Here is a 23,263-nt window from a genome sequence, read left to right on the forward strand (position 1 = left end):
AGATTCATTCATTCATTAATTTTCTCCCGTTTATCCGTAATTCGGGTCGCGGGGGCAGCAGTCTAAGCAGGCCCCCGCCTTCGACTGCTGCCCAATAATCACAGCACCATCCCTTACGGTCCCTCCTGCAGGTGGTGAGCCCACGGGAAGGCGGCCCCACGTCACTCCGATGTCACGGACCTTGATATTTCCCTCGTAAGGGACCCCCGGAGCATAGAGGGTTAAGGGCCTTGCTCAAGGGCCCAAGAGTGGCAGCTTGGCGATACCGAGGCTTGAACCCCAGACCTTCCGATCGGCAACCCAGCGCCTTAACCGCTGGAGCCACCACCCCCTTTGTTAAAGATCCCGTTTTCTAATCAAAAGATTATGCTTGATATATTAGACCAAGGATTTGCATTACTGACAAAGTGGCTGACCAATCAGAATGAACAGCATTATGAATAATTAATGATAATAGTATATCTGGGTTTTTGAGCGTCAAACAATCATAATAGTCAAGTAACAAAACCAGTGATTCCATACAGTTCCTTTATTTTCCTTTGAAAACACTATAAACAAAAATATTACATAAACAGATGACTTCCCTCCACCAGACCGGGCAATGAAACTGCTGTGAAAGATGCAACACAAGTAGAAGCAGTTCCCTCTGTTTTCAAACATCCCCCCCCCCCCCCCCCCAAGTTAAATTAACACTGTAAGTCTCTGGGGAGTGATGGGTCCCATAAGAAGCATGATGGCTTTCCTGGGAAGGTGTGCGATTAGTTCTCTGGACTGTTTAAGGTGGAGGGATGGCGTCCATTGATGTGCTTCTGCCCTTAAATTTCTTTGCCCTTATATTTCACATGCATGGCCATGTGATGCTATAAAGTCAGTCGGGCTTTATACCATTCCACAAACTCGTCCAGCATTACAGGCCCTGTGGAGAACATAGGAGACAGGGTTATCATGAGAAAGAAACCAAATACTATAATACAAAATGCTGCATTGTTTCTCAGAATTCTTCTGTGTTCCTCACTATTTAAGGAATAAATCACAAAGGGATGTGTATTACTGAAAAGTAACACAGGATGACATGGTGCGATGCAGCCAATACATTTACATGAGATGGTCAATGACCCATAACAGCACACCCTGAAGTCTTTTATTCCTAGTTTACCACAACCGTGTCTTACATTTAACATTTGAATTCCTGATGTTTCCTCAATAGTTCCTCTTTTTGTTCCTAATAAATAAAAGTTACTTATTGATCCCTACAAAGAGCTTCACCATATCTATAATTCGAAAAAATAAGTCCACATTGTTCAACCCGTTTATTAGTCTTTTATGTGGAGCAAATCTCTGAGAGTAAGTGGTAGAAATTGTAAAGCATTCAAACATAAACCTGTGATTTACCTTGTCTGAGCTGCTGTAGAGAAACTTAACACCTTCTGACCAATCAGATTCAAGCATTTAACAGTGCAGTGGTAATTTTTTTAATACATATCAGCATCATGATACATATTTACACATCGTAATAGAATAACTTATGAGATACACTATATGGACCTGGGTATTGGGACACCTGACTTTTTCATCCATATGTGCTTCTTTCCCAAACTAAAAACACTTCCCAAGATATGCTTTACATGATTTGGAGTGGAATATTATGAGTGGCCTGCCATAGAGCTTGGAGCTTAATCCTATTGAATACCTTTGGGATGAATCAGAATTTTGACTGCACTCCAGACCTCTTCAACCTACATCAGTACCTGACTTTACCAACATGTGCTCATGGGACAAGCACACTCCAAAATCTAGTGGAAGATCTGCCCAGAAGAGTGGAGGTTACCATAACAACAAATGGGGACTAAATGTGAAATGGGATGTTTAACAAAGCACATACGAATTATGGTCATATGTCCACAAACCTTCATCTATAAAGTGTAGTTGATTTGGTTGATAAATAATTCTAAAAGAGTTGTTTGCATTAAAAAGTAATGCGATGTAATGAGTCTCCACTGCACTTTTTAAACCAGGGTTTAAAGGTTTCTTTTTGTTTTAGAAAGTTTTAAGACACTTTTAGCTTTTTAACTCCGAAAGAAAGGCAAAGTCTGTTTATAGCTTCTATAATGTAAGTGATATGTGAACGCTAACATTACTTTGATGTTCAGTAAAATTAAATATTACTATACATTAAAAAAAATTCGTTATTTTAGAATAATCTTTAAACGTTTAAAATGAAAGACCTAGCTGTTTCACTTAATCTATGTATTTCATTTAAAGTATTTAAATGAACATACTGTTTTTATCATTATTATTAACCAGCACAGAATAAATACTTCATTTTTTTTATCTAGGTATACTTAATACTAATATATATATATACACTAATAACTATATTATAATAATTAATAATATAAAAACTATAGCACAATTTTATGGCACAAGTGATAAACACGTGAAGCCACACTGAAAGATCGTGAGTGACCGTAAAATCAACAAATTATTACAGCACACGACTTCAGACTTACAAGCTCCGTCCTCGTCATAGTTACTGAGGTCTGAGTTAACAGTGCGGCTGAACTCTAAGACGTTGTACCACTGGTCCTTGTTCATGACCTTATACTTAGATTGCTAAAAAGGGGAAAAAAGTAAAGAAAACATGTGTGATCGAACATATTAGGTCAACAAGTTCAATTATGCATGCTAGCAATAAATACTAACCACTGCACCAAAAACAGAAAAAATAAAGCGTAATACAGTTTAAGAAAAAAATTATACAAGTATTAAGATCCTTGTCAATATTTACAAGTGGAATACCTCCAGAAACTGGTGAAACACAGGAAACAGGGGCCACGTCCTTCCGAGAATCAGCGCCAACATGGACTTTGCAGTGTCCATGTCTAGACTACGCTGATCTTTATCCTAGAGATACAGAACATACATGATGATTAAAGATATTATGCATGCATTATACAGTATCTGACAGCAGTGAGTACAACCCTCACATTTCAGCAAGATACAAACTTTAGTATCTTCACAAAGGACAATACTAAAGAAACTCGGATATATTTTATAGTAGTCAGATTTACTGTACTCTAAAAAGAACTTAACATACAGCCATTATTGTGGCTAAAAAGCTGGCAAAAGTGAGTACACCCTACGTAAACAGGTCAAAACTGTGCCCAAAGTGTCAATATTTTGAGTGAGCACCATTGCTACTGAACACCAAAGCTGCACAGGTTGTTGCTGGGATCCTTTCACTCCTTAATAAGTCTTCTCCACCTTCCGCTTGAGGATGCCCCACAGGTGCTCAATAGGGTTCCGGTCTGGAGACATACTTGGCCACTCAATCACCTTCAACATGGCAGTTGTGAACTTAATGGTGTGTTTGTAGCTTTTTTCATGTAGAAAAACTGGAGTTCGGACCAGTTTCTAAAGGAAGGGGCATCGTGTTCAGCTTCAGTCAAAGTACATGTTGGAATCAATGTTTCTCTCAATGAACTGCATCTTACCAGGACCAGCACCATTATTGCAGCCCCACACCATGATGCTACCACCACCATGCTTGATTTTAGGCAAGACACAATTTTCTTGGTACTCCTCACCAGGGCATCTTCACACATGCTGAACACCATCTGAACCGAAACAAGTCTCAACAGACCACAGAACATGGTTCTAGTAATTTATGCTCGTTGTCTTCAACGGTTTGCAGGCTTTCTTGTGAGCCAGTTTTAGAAGGTTTCCTTCTGGGCTGACAGCCATTTAAAAACCGACTTGTTGCAGTGTATGGCGTGTGGTCTGAGCACTGACGAGCTCGACCCTTGTGAGGTCTGTTCCGAGTGGAACCCGTCTTAGAAAACCTCTGTATGACCCTTGCTACTGTACAGTAACTTAGTCTTAGGCTGTTACTAAATTTTTTATAGCCTCATCCATCTTTGTGGAGAGAAACAATTCTAATTCCTCAGAGTGTCTTTGCCATGAGGTACCGTGTTGAACATCCAGTGATCAGTTTGAGAGAATTGTAATCAAAGCACCAAATTTCAACTGCTCTAATACAAGATACACACACTTGTATGGTCCTGTCGAGCAGACAAAAACATGAACATGAGGACTAGGACATGTGGCTTTTCATAGTTAAGCAACAGCTGTTATTACTTAGAGTGTACTCACTTCTGTTGCCAGTTATTATGACAATGGCTGTATGTTGAGTTCTTTTTAGATGACAGTAAATCTGTACTGCTATACAAGCTGAAATTGTTCTACTCTGAAATATATCCAAGTTTCATTTCTATAGTATTGACCATTGAGAAGATGTGCTGAAATGTAAACGCGTACTCACTTTTGCGAGATACTGTGTTATAGTTACGGGTGTAACAGTACACGTATTCGTACCGATCTGTTTCGGTACAGGGCTTTTGGTTTGGTGCACCGAATGCAAACCTTTTTTTTTTATGTGCTCGCACTTTGAGCGCAACTTTATATTTATTAATAAACTTGAAAACATATACAACAACGCCAGGGGTATAAAATAATTTTTTTTTTAAAAGACTGCTTTTGTTTATAACATGGTGCATTATCCTACTGGAAGTAGCCATCAGAATGTACATTGTAATAAGCAGGAAAGTACTTGGTCAGCAACATTATTCAAATATTCTATTACTAATCATAAGAGTGACAGGAAAACATTTATCACAGCGTTACAACACTCTACCAACCTGGAATTGTCACAAAACAGGCTGGATCCAGGAATTCTGACCCTATCTGTGTGCCTCGGTATCACAGTATAATCACACTATACAGTATATTAGACAAGGTTATGTGTTTTTACATCTTTGACTGTCAGGTTCAGACGAGTCTGAGAGCAATGCAGCCTCAGCGTTCTGTTCTTGTCTGACAGACTGTCTGGCTAAAGGTTTATAGTGTTCGGCATACTGACGGTTAGTGTGATAATCACTTGTAGCTGCGAGTCCAAATCACTGCACATGGCCGCTAAGTGAATTTCATGATAAATCAAGTTTCAAGTTTATTTCTATAGCAAGTTTTACAATTTACTAAATAGGAACTACTAAGAAAGTACCCCGTTAGTATACACCGTTCAGGCATAACATTCTGACCACCTGACTAATATTGTATCTGTCCCCCTTTGCTGCTAAAACAGTCCAGAACAGTCGAGCATTAACAGCAATAACTTCTTCAGCAGTTTCTTGATAGATACTGACCACTACATACTGGGAACAGCCCACAAGAGCTGCAGTTTTGGAGATGTTTTGACCCAGTCATCTAGCCATCACAATTTGGTGTTTGCTCAAATCCTTACGATCACCCATTTTTCCTGCTTCTAACACATCAACTTTGAGGACAAAATGTTCATTTGCTGTCTAATAACAGGTGCCACAATGAAAAGATAATGTGTTATTCACTTCATTACATTGTCATTATGTTACGCCTGATCAGTATATATTCTCTCTTTTAGGTATAGTGTAGTTTTACTTAGAACGCGCAAAAAACAAAAAAAAAAACACCTTACCCTGGCGAAGTCAAAGGCGTATCTGTAAATGTTCCTGAACACGACTGCGTCGTTCAGCTGAGAACGCAGGTAGTCGAGTTTGCCTTGCAACCGTTCTGTGCAATCACACCTAGTTCACAGGAAAGATAAGTTCAGGTTAAAATGCTACAAAGAGCCAGGCGTATTGACAGCTTCAACAGAACAGCATGCAGCGAATCTCTTACTGCAGTGATGTCATTCCCTTCATCCACTCTTCTTTTGTGAAAAATCCCATATTTGGTGCTTCTAGTTTCCAGGCTAAGACTAACATGATAATCTAGAGGAGAGACACAAAAAGAACATTTTAGGATTCAAATATTACATGGTTAAATATCAGGGCAGAAGGCAAGGCAGAAGGTATGAGGGAAACCCTCCTGCTCTCCAGGCTCTTCTCAACCGGCTCCCTACTCTCACCACAAATCACAATATCATCTGCAAACATCATAGTCTACGGAGTCTCCTGTCTGACTGCGTCCGTCGCCCTTTCCATCACCACTGCAAACAGGAAAGGGCTCAGAGCCGATCCTTGATGCAGTCCAACTTCCACCTTGAACCAGTCGTTCCTACTGCACACTGTTCTCATACATGTCCTGCACCACCCTCACATACTTTACACCTGACTTCCTCATACAATACCACAACTCCTCTCTTGGCACCCTGTTGTACACTTTCTCTAAATTCACAAACACACAATGCAACTCCTTCTGACCTTCTCTTTACTTCTCCATCAACATTCTCAAAGCAAATATTGCGTCTGTAGTGTCGGAACTCTCTCTGAGTGGACACACAACTGGTGGAATCTTGTAGGACATTCCCTATGTAACACATTTAATAGTAATAGAATTCAATAGAATAGCCCTCAAAAACCAATGACAGATCTTCAGCCTTGGATAAGGAGAAGCAAACTTCTTTATTGCAGTCGCATCCAGTCCAATGAGCTTATAAAAGATGGCCACTCAATTTCAAGTAAGATGATCAAGTGCCCAGAATCTCTCTGCCTTCTCATATGTATATGAGATGCCACATAGCATCTCCATTGTGTTCTTTGTTTGTGTTATCAATCTTTATCTTTTGGAAGTTCCCCTTATTTCCTAATCTTTTACAAGATTTTCCTCTCGCCACCTAAATTTTTCATTTCCCATTATCTTCTGACACCTAATTCTCCTCCCCTTCCTAAGATTCCATATTAGGGCTTCCTGTTCCCCTCTGTTCCCATTATTTACAGCCTGGCTCTGTTAGAAATAAAAATAATTTACATTTGTATAAAACCCTCTCTTCCTTATGTTCTCCCTCATTTTATTCTCATCCTCCGTGCTTGAACGATCACCTTGCGGCCCTTTTTTCTTCTTCTGCATCTGCAATGTGTACGTTTCTGCTTTTATTCTAATTTTTATTGCTGTTTACATTCTACCATTATTCGGTTAAGCTAATATCCTCCTACATGGATTATATGTTCATATATGTTTGACTATTGTTCTACTTATTCATATTATTATTTATGTTATATGTGTCTTAGAGCTGACTGTGTCGTTTGGGCCTTAATGCAGAACATGTTGCCTTATGAGAAGATTCACAGGTTTGCTATCTTGTCTCTTCTCTGGTTCTTGCACCTGCACACAATGGTCTAATGTCTTGTTATTGTGGTGTTAACCTTCACTAACTTCTCTTTATCTGTTTATCATTTAGCTTCTTCTCAAAAACATTCCGGACCAGCTCCTAGGCACATTCTTTGTAGACAGTATCAACTCCTGAACAGCCGAGGTTGAACGATTAATTAAGCACCTATCTACCCCAACGGTCTCCTCGCAGTTTTGGATGGTTTTTGCACACCTGCATCAACTCCTCCTTCTCACTCCACCTTATATATCTTCTCCCTATCCTTCCTACTGACTATTCTTCAACGTCCCCCATTCTATCTCCCACTGCCGAGTCCTATGCTCCCACTGCTGAGTCCCCCCCCCCCCATTGCATTCTTCCACCTCTCCTCCTCCTGTAGCTGTCCTCGATTACTCTCCCATGCCTTCTTCAACCCCTTTTGTCATCGACTGAGCTCCTTCCTGTTTTTTTTTTTTAACCCTAATAAACTCTCCCGGTCTGCCTCATACGTAGTTGTTTACTTTCATTACACACTCACAGCATCAGTCAAGCCCTATTCTATACTTTATATGTTAGTATCAGTTTATGTTTTACATGGAGGAAATAGGTTCAATGAGTTTGATTAAAATATAAGCTAAATAGGTTTGATTAATTTACTTATGCTAAACTTATGGTATGTAATAAGTCCTATACTAGCTATAAGCTAAATATGTTAAACACACACTAAATAAGTTGGATTAAAATACAAGCTACATAAATATATTTTTCTCGACATCAAGTGCTCTTCCTCTGCATGAAACCATACTGTTGCTCACAGATGGTCACCTCTTCTCTCAGCCTGGCTTCCACTACTCTTTCCTATATCTTCATGGTGTGACTGAACATTTATTTCCCTGTAGTTCCTGCAAGTCTGCACATCTCTCTTATTCTTTATGTTCGTTACAGCACACTTTTTCTCCATTCCTTAGGCATCCTCTCACCTTCCAAAATCCTGTTAAACCATCTGGTTAAAAACTTCATTGCCATCTCTTCTAAATATCTGCATGCTTCTACCGGTATGTCATCTGGTTCAACTGACATTTCACTCTTCATCCTCTTAATCGCTGCTCTCACTTTCTCCTTACTAATCCTATCCACTTTCTGCTTCACCAACTCCACACCATCTAACCTTCTCTCTCTCTCTCTCTCTCTCTCTCTCTCTCTCATTTTCCTCATTCATCAGCGGTTTAAAATACTCCCTCCATCTTCTCAACACACTCTCTTTACTAGTCAACACATTACCATCTCCATCCTTTATTGCTCTATATTGCAGCACATCCTTCCCAGCTCGGTTTCTCTGTCTGGCCAGTCGGTACAAAAGATTTTCTCCTTTCTTAGTGTCCAACTTCTCATACAGCTCCTCAAACCACTTTTCACCTGCTGCCACATCTCCTTGTACTCCTGCCTACTTTTATCATCTCTGTCGATTCCAATCCTGTTTCGCCAACCTCTTTCTCCTTATGCTCTCCTGCACTCTCGTTCCGAACTCATTTCTTCCTTTTAAAACAAACTAATGCAAACAATGGGCCTATTTTCTCTAGCTACATTATATGGAAAAACTATTAGGACACCAAACTTTTCCAGCAATATGTGGTTCTATCCTGAACAGTTACCACAAAGCTGGAGAAACACAATTGTATAGAATATCTTTGGATGTCGTAGCGTAAAATTTTCCCTTCACGTGCAACCCAAAAAATGTTCCAGCATCACAATGCCCCTGTGCACAAAGCTAACTCCATGAAGACCTACTGCTGTGAACATTGACTAATTAGAATTATTGAATATAATTGGTGATAAATTACTATAAGTTACAACAAGCCATTCAATTAGCTCTTATTCTATGCACTGGCAGAGATCTTTGAACCTTACTGTTGATTTTTGCAATAAATATTGGATTTATGCAGCTGGATTTCATTGGTGTGTTAAAAAAATTATACAAAGCAGTAGCCAAAGTTGGGACAACAACCCTAATCCTTTATAGTCATTATATGTGTGTGTATATTCTAAACAGATTTTGTTTAATAAGTCATGGTAGAATTTCGAGATGTATATATTTTCTTTTCTAGCTCATAATTCTACCATTGCTTAAAAAAATAAATAAATAAATAATAATAATAAAAAAAGACAGATCAACAGAAACACTAACGTTCTCTGGTTCAACCCCTATATCCTCACAGAACTTCTCCATGCCTTCGGGTCCCACCACATCGTCTGTCCCTGATAAGAGCAAGTACAAAGCAAACTTCACAGTTAAAGGACACAATGAGCTCTTTGGTCATACGGTCAGCATCATCTTTAAAGTCTTTAAAAGAACGTGGGAAAATGGCGTACCTGCATACTCGTAAAACCACGCGAGGCACTTCTTGCTGGAGAACTGATCTTCAGGGTTTATCAATCTACCAGAAGTCTGTGTTCTACAGTAACTGGAAAGAGTGAATTATATCGGTTATTACAAGAAAGTTGAGTAATTCCACACCTACAGTCTAATCTACTAAACACAAACTAACAAAACACTGACAAAAATACCAAGAAGAGCTTGAGATTTTACATGCAGGTCATTAGATCTAGAATTCTGCTTGCTCGAAACCATATGCTGAGAAAAAGCAGGTTATAAGATCACGTGTCTCCGAATGAGTTTCAATAACTAATTATCTGAGACAGAAAGAGAGGTTTCGAGGGCACCCATTTATGCCATCTCATCTGGGAAGATGTTCCACTAGATTTTGGAGTGTGCTTATGAACATTTATGCCCAGTCAGTCACAAGCATGTTAGTAAAATCAGTTAATGATGTAGGTGAGGTGAGGAGGCCTGGAATGCATTCAGTGTTAAAATTCATCCTAAAGGTGTTGAATAAAGTTGAGGTCAGAGCTCTATAGCAGGCCACTCAAGATCTTCCAGTGTTACCCATGAAAACCCAAGTATTTAGGCAGACCATGGTTAAAGGTGTAAAATCTGATCCTAAATCACATTACTAATCTTTAATCCTGAAGCATCCTGTGGATCCTTTATAAATAGTTCATCAGAATGTGAAAACGCCATTAAACACATCAGCAGGTTGACAGAAGAACAGATAAGATCTTTGGGGTGTCGATCTACCTGGTAATTTTGCACTTTCGGATGCTGGGGTCTTCAGAACCAGACGACTTTCTTTTCTTTTTTACAGGCATAACGGGGTTTCCAAAAGGGTTATTTAGCCTTGCAGAATCTGGAGCAAAAAAAAATATGCTACTGTTAAAAGCGGACATTAAGTATTAATTGATGGATCAACAACAAAAAAACAGAAGCCCCAGGTACACGCCACAGTTGCCCCCTTTCTCCCCTATTATTTGCTTTGACAATAGAACCACTAGAAATTTTGGCTGTGGAGGGATGAAATGTTTGAAGGCATTATTTGTTTTGGAACCTCTTATAAAATCTCCCTCTATGCAGATGACCTTATCTATATATCTTCAAATGAGCGAGCTGTTCACAATCAATCCAGCACAGGAATATCCTTTTCCCTTTAAGTGGGCTCAGGATGGATCTGGATATTTAGGTGTATTCGTCGCTAAATCGGTTACTTTCAGACAAAAATTGTTTCGAAAATTGTGCTAGATGCTTACGGGAAAGATAAACAGAGACAGTCCTCTCTTCCAACATCGCTAATTGGTCGTATTTTTGTTTGGTTAAAATGACAATTCTGCCCAAATTCTTATCCCTTTTCAAGCTTTTTTCATAACTTTGGATCGGACAACTCTCTCTTTTTTTTTGTAGGGGTGGCAAATATGCACGAATAAGAAGAAAGGTTCCAAAGTTCCAACTTCCAAAGTGAAAAGGGGGTCATGCCTTACCAAATTTTAAATAGTATTACTGGGCCTGTAATATTAATAAGCTTTTGTATTGGACTAACTTCTAGACTTGCTGAAAATCCTATCTGGGCCCAAACAGAATTGCTATACTCTAGATATTCCCTCCATTTACTGATCTGCTCTTAGCTTCCTAGAAACAGTAAAAATGTCTGACAGTTTAGTGGTGACAATACTCTTAAAATATGGGTTAAATTTAGAAAACAATTTTGGGTTAATCAACACGTCAATTCTTGCACCTATAGTGAACAATTGATCTTTTCTAACATCAAGTCTTCTAGGGGTCTTAGGTCCATTAAAGACTTTGTATGCTAAAAGGTACATTTATCATTTCCAGAATTGTCTAAAAATTTTAATCTCAACAAAACCCATATTTTTCGCGTTTTTCAGATCAGACATTTTGTACAAAATCAGTTTCCTAATTCTCCTCCTGATTAAAAAATTGGCACCATTCTTTCTCTCAACCCAGATAGACGAGGGCTTATCTCGGTCATTTATAAAATCAATAGATCCTCTAAAATTCGGACCCCTCTGAATCACTCAAGAATACATGAGAGCAAGAGATTGGGATCACAATAAGCGAAAAAGAATAAAATTAAACACTCGATTTAGTACGCACTTCCTCTATATGTGCCCGACACAGTTTGATGCAATGCAAGATTCTCCACAGAGCACTCTACACCATTGCCAGATTAGCCAAAATATACCCAGACAGAAGTAACACTTGCAATAGGTGTCGATAATCTCCAGCTAATCACACTCTGGTCCTGTCCAAGATTGACAGCATTCTGGTCTAAAATAAATACTTTTGAAAAATCCTTAAACATATCAGCCACCTCAAACACTTTTACAGCTCTGTTCGGAATTCCTTTTATGGCAAATTTGCCTTCAACAAATCAAGATGATGCTTTCAGCACACTATTGGCTAGGAGGCTTATTCTCCTCAAGTGGAAACATGCATCCCCTCCTTCATATGATGGATGGATAAAAGAATTTCTTTTGTATTTAAACCTGAAAAAAATAGCTTTTCTTTGAAAGGGTCTTTGGAAATCTTTTATAAAACACGGTTTCCTATCCAGCTCGAAGGACCAAATGTTAGGAAGTTTCACTATCTGGTGTGCACTGATCAGAAGATTGTACTCGCCCCATCGTGTCAGTAAAAACACGGTACGGGATTCAGAACACTCAAACTTTACTGGGTTTAAAATTGATCGTGTGTGATTCTTGCTGTCAATTGCTAGCGGCTGTTTGGTAGGTTGCACCGTGTCGAATGACCACCGCTGAATGACGACTGCTTTGTTCTGGCCTTGATGGAGAACAGTGCACTGTGATATCTCTGGTAGGTTAATGAGACAGGTAACTGGCCGCGTGTATAATCGACCCTTAATGTTGACCTCTGCAGACCTTACTTGTCCATCCGTTCCAGGAAAGTGACACTCTCCCGATCAACCAAAGGGCTCGTGGTAGCTGGGGATCAACCATCATAACAACAGACCCAAATACAATGGTTTTAGTCTCTGCATGCCATTTGTGTCATAGCTGGAGATTGGGTAAGTAGTGTCTCACGAAATTTGGCCAAAAATGATCAGTGAAAACTCCATCAACGTCGTCCTATGGATTCATCAGTAGAGTATATCACTTGAGGCAAGGAGCTGTCTGGCCGCCCCATGAGCAGGAGATTTGGGGTGATTGGGTCTAATTCTGCTACATTGGAGGAGACATAACCCACAGGTTTGCTATTAGAGATTCCCTCAATCTCAACAAGTACTGTTTGAAGAACTTCTTCTGTTACTGTTTGTGCACCTTCTACTGTACGGAGGGCATTTTTAAGAAATCGGAACTCCCCTTCCCAGCTGCCAACAAAGTGAGGCATGAGGCGGGTTGAACTAAAATTCAATCTTTTGTTTGGTGAGATGTCGTTGAAGTTCCTGGCTGCAATTCTTTAAGGCATCTAACTCGCTCTCTGGAAGTTAGTCCCTGGAAGTTAGTGCCCTGGTCAGATATCAGTTCTGAGGGGGTGCCTCTGCCTCATATAAATCTCCTCAGAGGAGTTGTAAGTGTCTCACAACTCGATGTGTACACATCGAGTTGTGAGACACTTAAAGATCTTCCCCATCTTTTCTCCAGGCTTCTGCCTATTTTGATTTGGAAAGGCCCAAAACAATCCATACCAGTACTGTAACAGGGTGGTTTGTGGAGACTCAAGCGTGCTGGAAAAAGATCAGCCATTTTAGGGGTCTTAGGTTTAGCCTTCCACTTAGGACATTCCGTGCAGTTATGTAGGGATTTTTTAATTGCTTCACGACCTCTTAGTATCCAGACCTCCTCATTTCAGCAAATACTCGTTGCAGTCCTGGGTGACCCAGCTTACTATCATAGTCTTAAGTGAGTAGTTTGGTGGCCTTCGGCACGATGCAGACGTCCTCCGACCCATATAAGATGACTGGCTTTGAACTCTGGGGCTAAAGTAAGTAATCTTAGTTGTTCGTATTCCTCTGGAAAGCTGTCTTGTTAAATGTTACGGAAGAGGAGATGTTCTGCTGTCACAAGAATTATTCACAATTTTTGTACATGTACAAAAAAAAAATTGTCAATAATAATTATTTCGGCTTCTCCCATTAGGGGGCGCCACAGTGGATCATCCGTCTCCATACCCCCCTGTCCTCTATATCTGTCGCTTTCAACCCAACTACCTGCATGTCTTCCCTCACAACATCCATAAACCTTATCCTTGGTCTTCCTCTTTTCCTCCTCCCTGATGGCTCCATCCACAGCATTCTCCTACTGATATACCCCATGTCCCTCCTCTGCACATGTCCAAACCATCTCAATCTCACCTCCCTCACCTTGTGTCAAAAACGTCCTACATGTGTTGTCCCTCTAATAAACTCGTTTCTAATCCTGCTTATCCTCGTCGCTCCCAAAGAAAATCTCAACATCTTCAGCTCTGCGACCTCCAGCTCCACCTCCTGTCTTTTACTCAATGCCACTGTCTCTAAACCATACATCATCACAGGTCTCACCACAGTCCTATAAACGTTTTTATTTACTACTTTAAATAAATAATTTAATAGTAAAAAGGCTTTCCAAACATTATGTAATTTATTTGTACAAACTAGGTTTTGAAATGTTACTCCGAACTTTCAAGCCACTCGCGGCTTCTCGCGAACTATCAGATTTTTCGCGAGTTACACTCAGTCCGGTTCCAAATGAAAAGTCGTGAACTATCGAGGTTCCACTATACACACACACACACACCGTATTTTTCGGACTATAAGCCACTACTTTTTTCCCACGTTTTGAACCCCGCGGCTTAAACAACGAAGCGGCTTATTTATGATTTTTTCCTGGGTTTTTCCCGGTTTCTTCAAGCCAAAAAAGTGAGCGACATAAACGAAACAAAAAATAAATAAATAAATAAATGCACCTCACCTGTGTTCTGAGCTGCATGGCATCGGGAGAAAAAACGTTTTGTTTTGTTTTGTTTTTTTTACGCACGACGATGCCAAAAGATAAACTCCCGAGAGAAATACAGTAGTTGTGAAAGGAAGGAGGAAGACAGTGAACAATGACTTTCTTGGTCGGCTACTGTTTAGATACAAGCCGTTGTAGCGTGTTGAGTCTGGGTGAAGGGAGAGCTCGCTAACTCCATTTGCAACAGAAATCATATAAGCACAGACAGGTTTCCAAAACTCGTGCTTTTTTTATTTTTCTTGGCAACAGCGTTACAGGTTAGTCAAAGAAACTTAGAAATCAGCATCAGAAAATAATAAGCACATATTCCTCGGTCTTGCACACATGCAGTAATACCGGGAAAATGCGGCGGCAGCCTATTCCCAAAATGCCGCTCCGCTCTTAAAGGAGCCACAACATATTTCACCCGTTATACCGTGTCTTTCGTTAAAGCCTGTGTAAAGTTCATTAGTTTCAGTGTAGACACCTGCGGCTTATAGACAGGTGCGGCTTATTTATGTTTAAAATAAAAATATTTGTCAAATTCAGTGGGTGCGGCTTATACATGGGTGCACTTTAGAGTCCGGAAATTACGGTATATATACACACACACACACACACACACACACTATAATTTCATAACTATACTTAGAACACTAATGTCATGTATACTTGTTTATATTGTGTGTTGGGGTGTTAGGGTAGGAGGAGATGGGCGATTGGGAGTTGGCTGAAAAGCAGATTTGTGGAGTACTGGTTTATGTATGTGGAAGATGTATTTGTGAAAAATAATAAATATATTTATGGAAAAAAAAGAAGCCCGTTATACCTGTGGACACGCAGCCACTTTGTCCATTCAAGTCAACAATGTTCTAGATAGAGAGAGTTAAAGAGAGAGAGAGAGAGAGAGAGAGAGAGAGAGAGAGAGAGAGAGAGAGAGAGAGAGAGAGAGAGAGAGAGAGAGAGAGAGAGAGAGAGAAAGGAAAAAAATCAGAAATTCTGATATGTTCCAAATGGCAACAAAAAAAATTTATGACTTTTTCTAGTCGTCTTCTTTTGGTCGCCACAGCGGATCATCCGTCTCTGAATGACTTTTTCCTAGTAGTTGGCTAAATGAGTTTAGTAGTAGTAGTTTAGCTTTAATACAATACCATTAAAAGGAAAATTGCGGCTAAAATAACAATAACTACTTTTACCAAAACAATAACTACACTAACATTAATGTTTCATTTTCTTCCTAAAAGTCATCATATACAAATGTGTGCCTCGGACTTAGTAGTAACAGTATGGGGAAAGACCACACACACATGGCTGTGAAGATCAGGTGTCACTTTGCAGTGGAAATCAAAAATCTGTAACTAAACCAGAGCTGGATGACAGCTAAAAATATTTACAATGAGTCATTAAACTGATTACATCACCTCATGCCCGCGAACACCACGTGCAAGACGTTTTACAGCAGGGTTGTCAAGGCAACCTGTTTCTCGCTGACCGTGCATGTTTCACATTGGTCTCAGCCTCGTGCCAGACATATCGCAAATGAGTTTAAAGCACTGTTAATAAAAACACTTTACTGGGAGATCACATCATCACTCATCATGCGGATGTGTGCGCAGGTGCACAGATAATCAATAGATGAGCTCAAGATTTTAACAAAGTGACTTACAAGTCTATCCAGTGTTTGAGAGACGTTCTTAATGTCCTCCAGGCCGCACCAAAGTCCTACAGAATAAAACGGAGGCTTTTGAATCACATATTGACTTCTAATATTAACCCAGCCATTTGGGGGGCACAAGCCAGTGTACTCTTAGTGCCGGTCCCAAGCCCGGGTAAATGGGGAGGGTTGCGTTAGGAAGGGCATCCAGCGTAAAACATGTGCCAAATCAAATATGCGGATCACAAATGAGAATTTCATACCGGATCGGTCGAGGCCCGGGTTAACAACGACCGCCACAGGTATCGTTAGCCGACAGGGTACCGGTGGAAATTGGGCTACTGTTGGCCGAAGGAGGAGAAGGAGAGGAGGAAGACGTCTACAGAGACGGCGGGAAAAGGAGCAGTGTAGGAGAGTAGAGGTTCGGGTTGGTACTTTAAATGTTGGTACTATGACGGGTAAAGGGAGAGAGGTAGCTGATATGATGGAGAGGAGAAAGGTAGATATGCTGTGTGTTCAGGAGACCAAGTGAAAAGGGAGTAAGGCCAGGAACATTGGAGGTGGGTTTAAACTGTTTTATCATGGTGTGGATGGAAAGAGAAATGGTGTAGGGGTGATTCTGAAGGAAGAGTACAGTAAGAGTGTAGTGGAGGTGAAGAGAGTTTCTGATAGGGTGATGATCGTAAAGGTGGAAGTTGAAGGGATGATGATAAATGTCATCAGTGCCTATGCTCCACAAGTTGCCTGTGAGATGGAGGAGAAGGAAAGATTCTGGAGTGAATTAGATGAAGTGGTAGATGGTGTACCTAGGAAAGAACGATTGGTGATTGGGGCAGACTTTAATGGGCATGTAGGTGAAGAGAACAGAGGTGATGAGGAGGTGATGGGTAGGTATGGTTTCAAAAAGAGGAATGTGAAAGGGCAGATGGTGGTAGATTTTGCTAAAAGGATGGAAATGGCAGTGGTGAACACTTATTTTAAGAAGAAGGAGGATCATAGGGTGACGTATAAGAGTGGAGGAAGGTGCACACAGGTGGATTATGTTCTGTGTAGGAGATGCAACCTGAAGGAGATTGGAGATTGTAAGGTGTTGGCGGGGGACAGTGTAGCTAGACAGCATCGGATGGTGGTCTGTAGGATGGTTTTGGAGGCGAAGAAGAAGAGGAGGAAAGTAAAGATTGAAAGAAGAATAAGATGGTGGAAACTGAAGGAGGAAGAGTGTAGTGTGAGGTTCAGGGAAGAGGTCAGACAGGGGCTTGGTGGTGGTGAAGAGGTGCCGGATGATTGGGCAACTACTGCAGGAGCGATGAGGGAGGCAGCTAGAAAAGTACTTGGTGTGACATCTGGAAATAGAAAGCAAGACAAGGAGACGTGGTGGTGGAATGAGGAAGTGCAGGAGAGCATTAGGGGAAAGAGGTTGGCAAAACAGAAGTGGGATCGACAGAGTGATGAGAAAAGTAGGCAGGAGTACAAGGAGATGCGGCAGCAGGTAAAAAGGGATGTGGCGAAAGCCAAGGAAAAGGCATATGAGGAACTGTATAAGAGGTTGGACACTAAGGAAGGAGAAAAGGATTTGTACCGATTGGCCAGGCAGAGGGACCGAGCTGGGAAGGATGTACTGCAAGTTAGAGCAATAAAGGATGGAGAGGGAAATGTTTTGACTAATGAGGAGAGTGTGTTGAGAAGATGGGGGGAGTATTTTGAGCAGCTGATGAATGAGGAAAATCAGAGAGAGAGAAGGTTGGAGGATGTGGAGTTGGTGAAGCAGGATGTAGATAGGATTAGTAAGGAGGAAGTGAGAGCAGCGATTAAGAGGATGAAGAATGGAAAGTCGGTTGGACCAGATGACATACCAGTAGAAGCGTGGAGATGTTTAGGAGAGATGGCAGTGGAGTTTTTAACCAGATTGTTTAACAGGATTCTGGAAGGGGAGAGGATGCCTGAGGAATGGAGGAGTGTGCTGGTACCGATCTTTAAGCATAAGGGAGATGTGCAGACCTGCAGTAACTACAGGGGAATTAAGTTGATCAGTCACACCATGAAGTTATGGGAAAGAGTAGTGGAAGCCAGGCTGAGAGAAGAGGTGACCATCTGTGAGCAACAGTATGGTTTCATGCCAAGGAAGAGCACCACAGATGCCTTATTTGCTTTGAGGATGTTGATGGAGAAGTATAGAGAAGGACAGAAGGAGCTGCATTGTGTATTTGTGGATTTAGAGAAAGCGTACGATAGGGTGCCGAGAGAGGAGTTGTGGTATTGTATGAGGAAGTCAGGTGTGTCAGAGAAGTATGTGAGGGTGGTGCAGGACATGTATGAGGACAGTGTGACGGCAGTAAAGTGTGCAGTAGGTACGACAGACTGGTTCAGGGTGAAGGTTGGACTGCATCAAGGATCGGCCCTGAGCCCTTTCCTGTTTGCAGTGGTGATGGACAGGTTGACGGACGAGGTCAGACAGGAGTCTCCCTGGACTATGATGTTTGCAGATGATATTGTGATTTGTGGTGAGAGTAGAGAGCAGGTTGAGAAGAGCCTGGAGAGGTGGAGATATGCGCTTGAGAGAAGGGGAATGAAAGTCAGTAGGAGTAAGACAGAGTACATGTGTGTGAATGAGAGGGAGGGCAGTGGAGTGATGCGGTTGCAGGGAGAAGAGGTGGAGAAGGTGGAGGAGTTCAGGTACCTGGGTCAACAGTGCAAAGTAATGGAGAGTGTGTTAGAGAAGTAAAGAAAAGAGTGCAGGCAGGGTGGAGTGGGTGGGGAAGAGTGACAGGAGTGATTTGTGATAGTAGGGTATCTGCAAGAATGAAAGGGAAAGTTTATAGGACTGTGGTGAGACCTGCGATGTTGTATGGATTAGAGACAGTGGCATTGAGTAAAAGACAGGAGATGGAGCTGGAGGTAGCAGAGCTGAAGATGTTAAGGTTTTCGTTGGGAGTGACGAGGATGGACAAGATTAGAAATGAGTTTATTAGAGGGACAGCACATGTAGGATGTTTTGGTGACAAGGTGAGGGAGGCGAGATTGAGATGGTTTGGACATGTGCAGAGAAGGGACACGAATTATATTGGTAGAAAAATGCTGAAGATGGAGCCACCAGGTAGGAGGAAAAGAGGAAGGCCAAGGAGGAGGTTCATGGATGTGGTGAGGGAAGACATGCAGGTAGTTGGTGTGAAAGAGGCAGATGTAGAGGACAGGGTGGTATGGAGACGGATGAGCCGCTGTGGCGACCCCTAATGGGAGCAGCCGAAGGAAGAAGAAGAAGAAGATTGACTTCTAATATTAAAATGAATCGGTTATGGTTGAAAAGGATTTGTATTGACAGTAAGTTCTTACTGCGTGGTACTGACCACAATACTTTTATACCAGAGAGATATCATCATCTTCTAGATCAGAGATCATGCAGACAGATTGCCTTACAAACAACTCCATTTGTTTTATAATTCATTACAAAACAATGCAATGCCTCAAACTCTCAAAGACTGATGACATGTTTCGCAGTGTTTAGAACAACGGGAACGGTGAAATTACAAAACAAACCTATCATTGTGTCATCGGACAAAGTTTCACAGCCAAATTTGTTCTAATCCTGTAGAGCAAAATCTAGTAGATACAGTAATCCCCCACGCCCCGGTTTATCACGGAAATGCATTTGCCACATTAATTTGTTTGGCTGATTTTCCCAGTCTTTCACTGATAGCAGCATAGACCAAAAAACTTATAGGGAATTGATTTTATGTTTTTAGTTTTACATTGAAATAATGAAATTTATTAATAGAAATATAATTATTAATTATAAAACAAAGTAAAATGTTAATACAGTACAGTACTGTATACAGAAAGCATTTTTTGGGGTGGCGTCCGTTTATCGTAACAGTATCGTATCGCTACAGCAACACTACAATAGTACAATACTACAGTAAACATAATCTGATTATACACACCACTTAAATATCTGTATGATAATTAAACATCAATACATTATTACATGCTGATAAACCAGCTTAACATGTTTCGTTTTGAGACTTCTCAGTATTAGAATGTAATACAGTAATCCTCCGTTTATCACGGTGGTTACGCTCCAAATCCGCCCGATGATGTTTGGCTACACTGTCCCTTGCCAACACCTTACAGTACCCAATCTATTTCAGGTTGCATCTTCTGCCTAAAATGTAGTCCACCTGAATACACCCTCATCCACTCTTAAACGTCACCCTACGCACCTCCTCCTTTTTAAAATAAAGTATTCACCACTGTCATACTTTAGTACAGTTACTGTAGCTTCAAAAGGCCACTATAGGATTATGTGAGTGTTATAGAGTTGCCATAGCGATAGTGTGTCACTGTAGTACTGTTCAGTTACTGTAGCTTTATATGAACACTGCTGTAAAGTATCACTTTTAATATTGCATTGCACTGCAGCTTTGTTTGACTGCTTAGTTGCAGATGCATTCCTGCATACTCCTTTATCATGCAAATTCCCTGATCCCAGTCGAGTAGCACTATTAACCAGTGTCCAGCAGTGAAAAGTAAGTCATAAATGATTAGTCAAATTTTAAACGAGTCTTTAAAGTGACTCAAAAGAACGAGTCGTCCCCAAGAGCTGAGACTGCAAAATCTCATGAGTCCTCTGGTCCGAGTCGTTCGTTCTTTCTTCATGTGACTCCCATAGACGCTACATTATGCAATAGATCAGTTTTTCTGTCTGAATCTTGACATTATTGTTACGTGACTCCCATAATTATTGACACGGACCAAAAGATAAAAGGCTACTTATTCTGCTTATCATAATCTGTCCTTAGCTGCATGGTCATATTTTATTATTTGAACTATTCCCTTAATTTTGGATTATAAACGAGTTTATTAGAGGGACAGCGCATGTAGGAGGTTTTGAAGACAAGGTGAGGGAGGTGAGATTGAGATGGTTTGGACATGTGCAGAGGAGGGACATGGGGTATATCGCTAGGAGAATGCTGAGGATAAAGCCGCAAGGAAGGAGGAAAAGAGGAAGGCCAAGGAGGAGGTTTATGGATGTGGTGAGGGAAGACATGCAGGTAGTTGGGTTAAAAGAGGCAGATGTAGAGGACAGGGGGGTATGGAGGCGGATGATCCGTTGTGGCGACCCCTAACGGGAGAAGCCGAAAGAAGAAGAAGATTCTACTCCTTTTTTCATGCTTAAATGTTGGACAGTGGTATGAAGCATTTTGATGAACGAGATCAAAAAACCAAGTCACCAAAATGATCCGATCTTCCCATCACCAGGGAACAGACTGAATGCTTCCCACTGAACTGGGGGGGGGGGGGGGGGGGGGCAAAGTGGGCGGGGTTAATTTACAGCGCCCCGCCCATTTCCAAATCATTTCAGTTTAAATAGAGTCGCTTCCAGAAGTGATAAAAAAAAGGCATAAAATAGAGTGAGTGTGTGAATGAGGCATTGTATGTTATTTTTACTTTTAAAATTACCACGTTTTTTTGTACATTATTATTAATATCACTTTACAAAATACAGTTATACAAATATAATTCTCACCTCGGATTTTCAGGTTTGAGGACGAATCTCGTGTTGGGTTTTCGGCTGAAGTACTTTAGTGTCGTGCTTCTGGAGGAACAGAGAGAAATCTACAAAATAAATCCGCTCATATGTGTGTTTTAAATCCGTGGAAAATGAAACGCATTTTCGCGTTTGTCGAACCACAAGATCGAGTATTACTGCGTATTAAACAACAAATATAAATGTACAAATAATGACTAATAAACAAAGATAGAGCTAAGGCTGAGGTGTTTTGCTAGCTAGCTGTAGCTCGCTAACCGAATCTGAAAGCCGGCTGGGCGATAAACGCAAACAACCGGCGACAAATAACACGCGGAATATTCGACTAAAAAAACCCAGATTTTTTCATTATTATACAGGAATGCTTTTTAAACCTGGAAAGTTCTTGTCAAGAGGTTTTTTGGTGTAAATGAAGAAAGCAGGAGGCGAGCTGCTCTCTCCCGACAGGAGGACAATCGCAGACTGAGTGAAGAGAAATGTAAAACAAGCCCCCTTCAGGAGAAGGACTTCCGGTCGCGTTCGAAATTAAAAGTCCAAATTCCAACAAAAGAGTCTTGGCCTAAACGTTCGCAAAATTTCACATCACTATCACTAAATATCATATTAAATATTGGCGCAAACATTTTAATTTTTACATTGGACATTGTCGCAAAGCAGCTTAAATTGAAGCTCAAGAAGCTTTTAAAGAGATAAATAGGTTAGAAAATGTGAGTCTGTCTGTAAGTTTATCCCTAATGAGCAAGCCAGTGGTGACAGCAGCAAGTCGAGATTATATAAAGAAGAAACCTCAAGAGGATCCAGACTTAAAAGTAAACCCATCCTCAACACTTAAATTCAGAAATCTTCATGGAACCTGTGGTCCTGAGCCATTGTAGTAGACCATAACTTTATTGCCAACCGATCAGGCATTACATTATGACCAAATGCCTGAAATTGTGTTGTTCCTATTTTGCTGTCAAAACAGTCCCATCTAGCATTAACAGCATTACCTTCTTCAGTAATTTGAGCTGTTAGATCAGACCCCACGGACCAGCCTTCACTCCACACGTTTATCAGTGAGCCTTGACCACCAATGACCCTGTGGTCGGTTCACCACTGTCCCTTCCTTGGACCACTTTTGATAGAACACTGACCACTGCAGACCGGGAACAACCCACATGAGCTGCAGTTTTGGAGATGCAATGACCCAGTCGTCTAGACATCACAATTTGGGCCTCGTCAAACTCACTCAAATCCTTAAACTTGCCCATTTTTCCTGCTTCTAACACATCAACTTTGAGGACACAATGTTCACTTGCTGCCTAATAAATCCCACCCACTAACAGGTACCATGATGAAGAGATCATAAACACAACAAGGATACTTAATAATCCATATCTCTCTCTCCACATCACCCCTCTTCTCTCACTGTTGAGATAAACATGATCTTGAGGCACCAGTAACTACTGTTCCTGCGCTTCTCCTCTCCTCAGATCTGACTGCTTCGTCCCGGCCTACCTCTGGATGGTGTTATCTTTGATTGGAGGCCACTCGGTGCAGCTGGGGTTGGTTTTTCATTTACAGGCGGGGGATCCATGAAATTACAGAGTAAGACAGGAGCTTT

The 23,263-nt window shown here is 40.9% G+C and overlaps 1 protein-coding gene across 12 annotated transcripts; it reads right to left on the minus strand.

Annotated features, from left to right (window-relative positions):
* Positions 1-514: 514 nt before the first annotated feature.
* Positions 515-22,181, minus strand: dcun1d5 (DCN1, defective in cullin neddylation 1, domain containing 5). Of its 12 annotated transcripts, none has more exons than XM_083553156.1 (13): positions 22,035-22,181; positions 21,640-21,708; positions 16,128-16,183; positions 15,883-16,014; positions 15,291-15,333; positions 10,260-10,368; positions 9,494-9,585; positions 9,309-9,379; positions 5,713-5,804; positions 5,510-5,618; positions 2,800-2,904; positions 2,511-2,613; positions 515-916 (listed from the first exon to the last, which is right to left on the minus strand). In XM_083553156.1, the coding sequence occupies exons 4-13, from the start codon at positions 15,958-15,960 to the stop codon at positions 861-863; spliced, it is 858 nt and encodes a 285-aa protein (XP_083409282.1). In that variant the 5' UTR covers positions 15,961-16,014; positions 16,128-16,183; positions 21,640-21,708; positions 22,035-22,181; the 3' UTR covers positions 515-860. The 12 variants fall into 12 exon arrangements, with proteins under 12 accessions (XP_083409282.1, XP_083409278.1, XP_083409284.1 ...); XM_083553152.1 differs by having other exon boundaries at positions 21,640-21,728; positions 22,035-22,172; XM_083553158.1 differs by lacking the exon at positions 15,883-16,014 and adding an exon at positions 10,934-12,037 and having other exon boundaries at positions 10,260-10,853; positions 12,488-15,333; positions 21,640-21,728; positions 22,035-22,128.
* Positions 22,182-23,263: the final 1,082 nt, after the last annotated feature.

The sequence above is a fragment of the Silurus aristotelis genome, assembly GCF_946808225.1.
Source record: "Silurus aristotelis genome assembly, chromosome: 10".
NCBI classification, from domain to species: Eukaryota; Metazoa; Chordata; class Actinopteri; order Siluriformes; family Siluridae; genus Silurus; species Silurus aristotelis.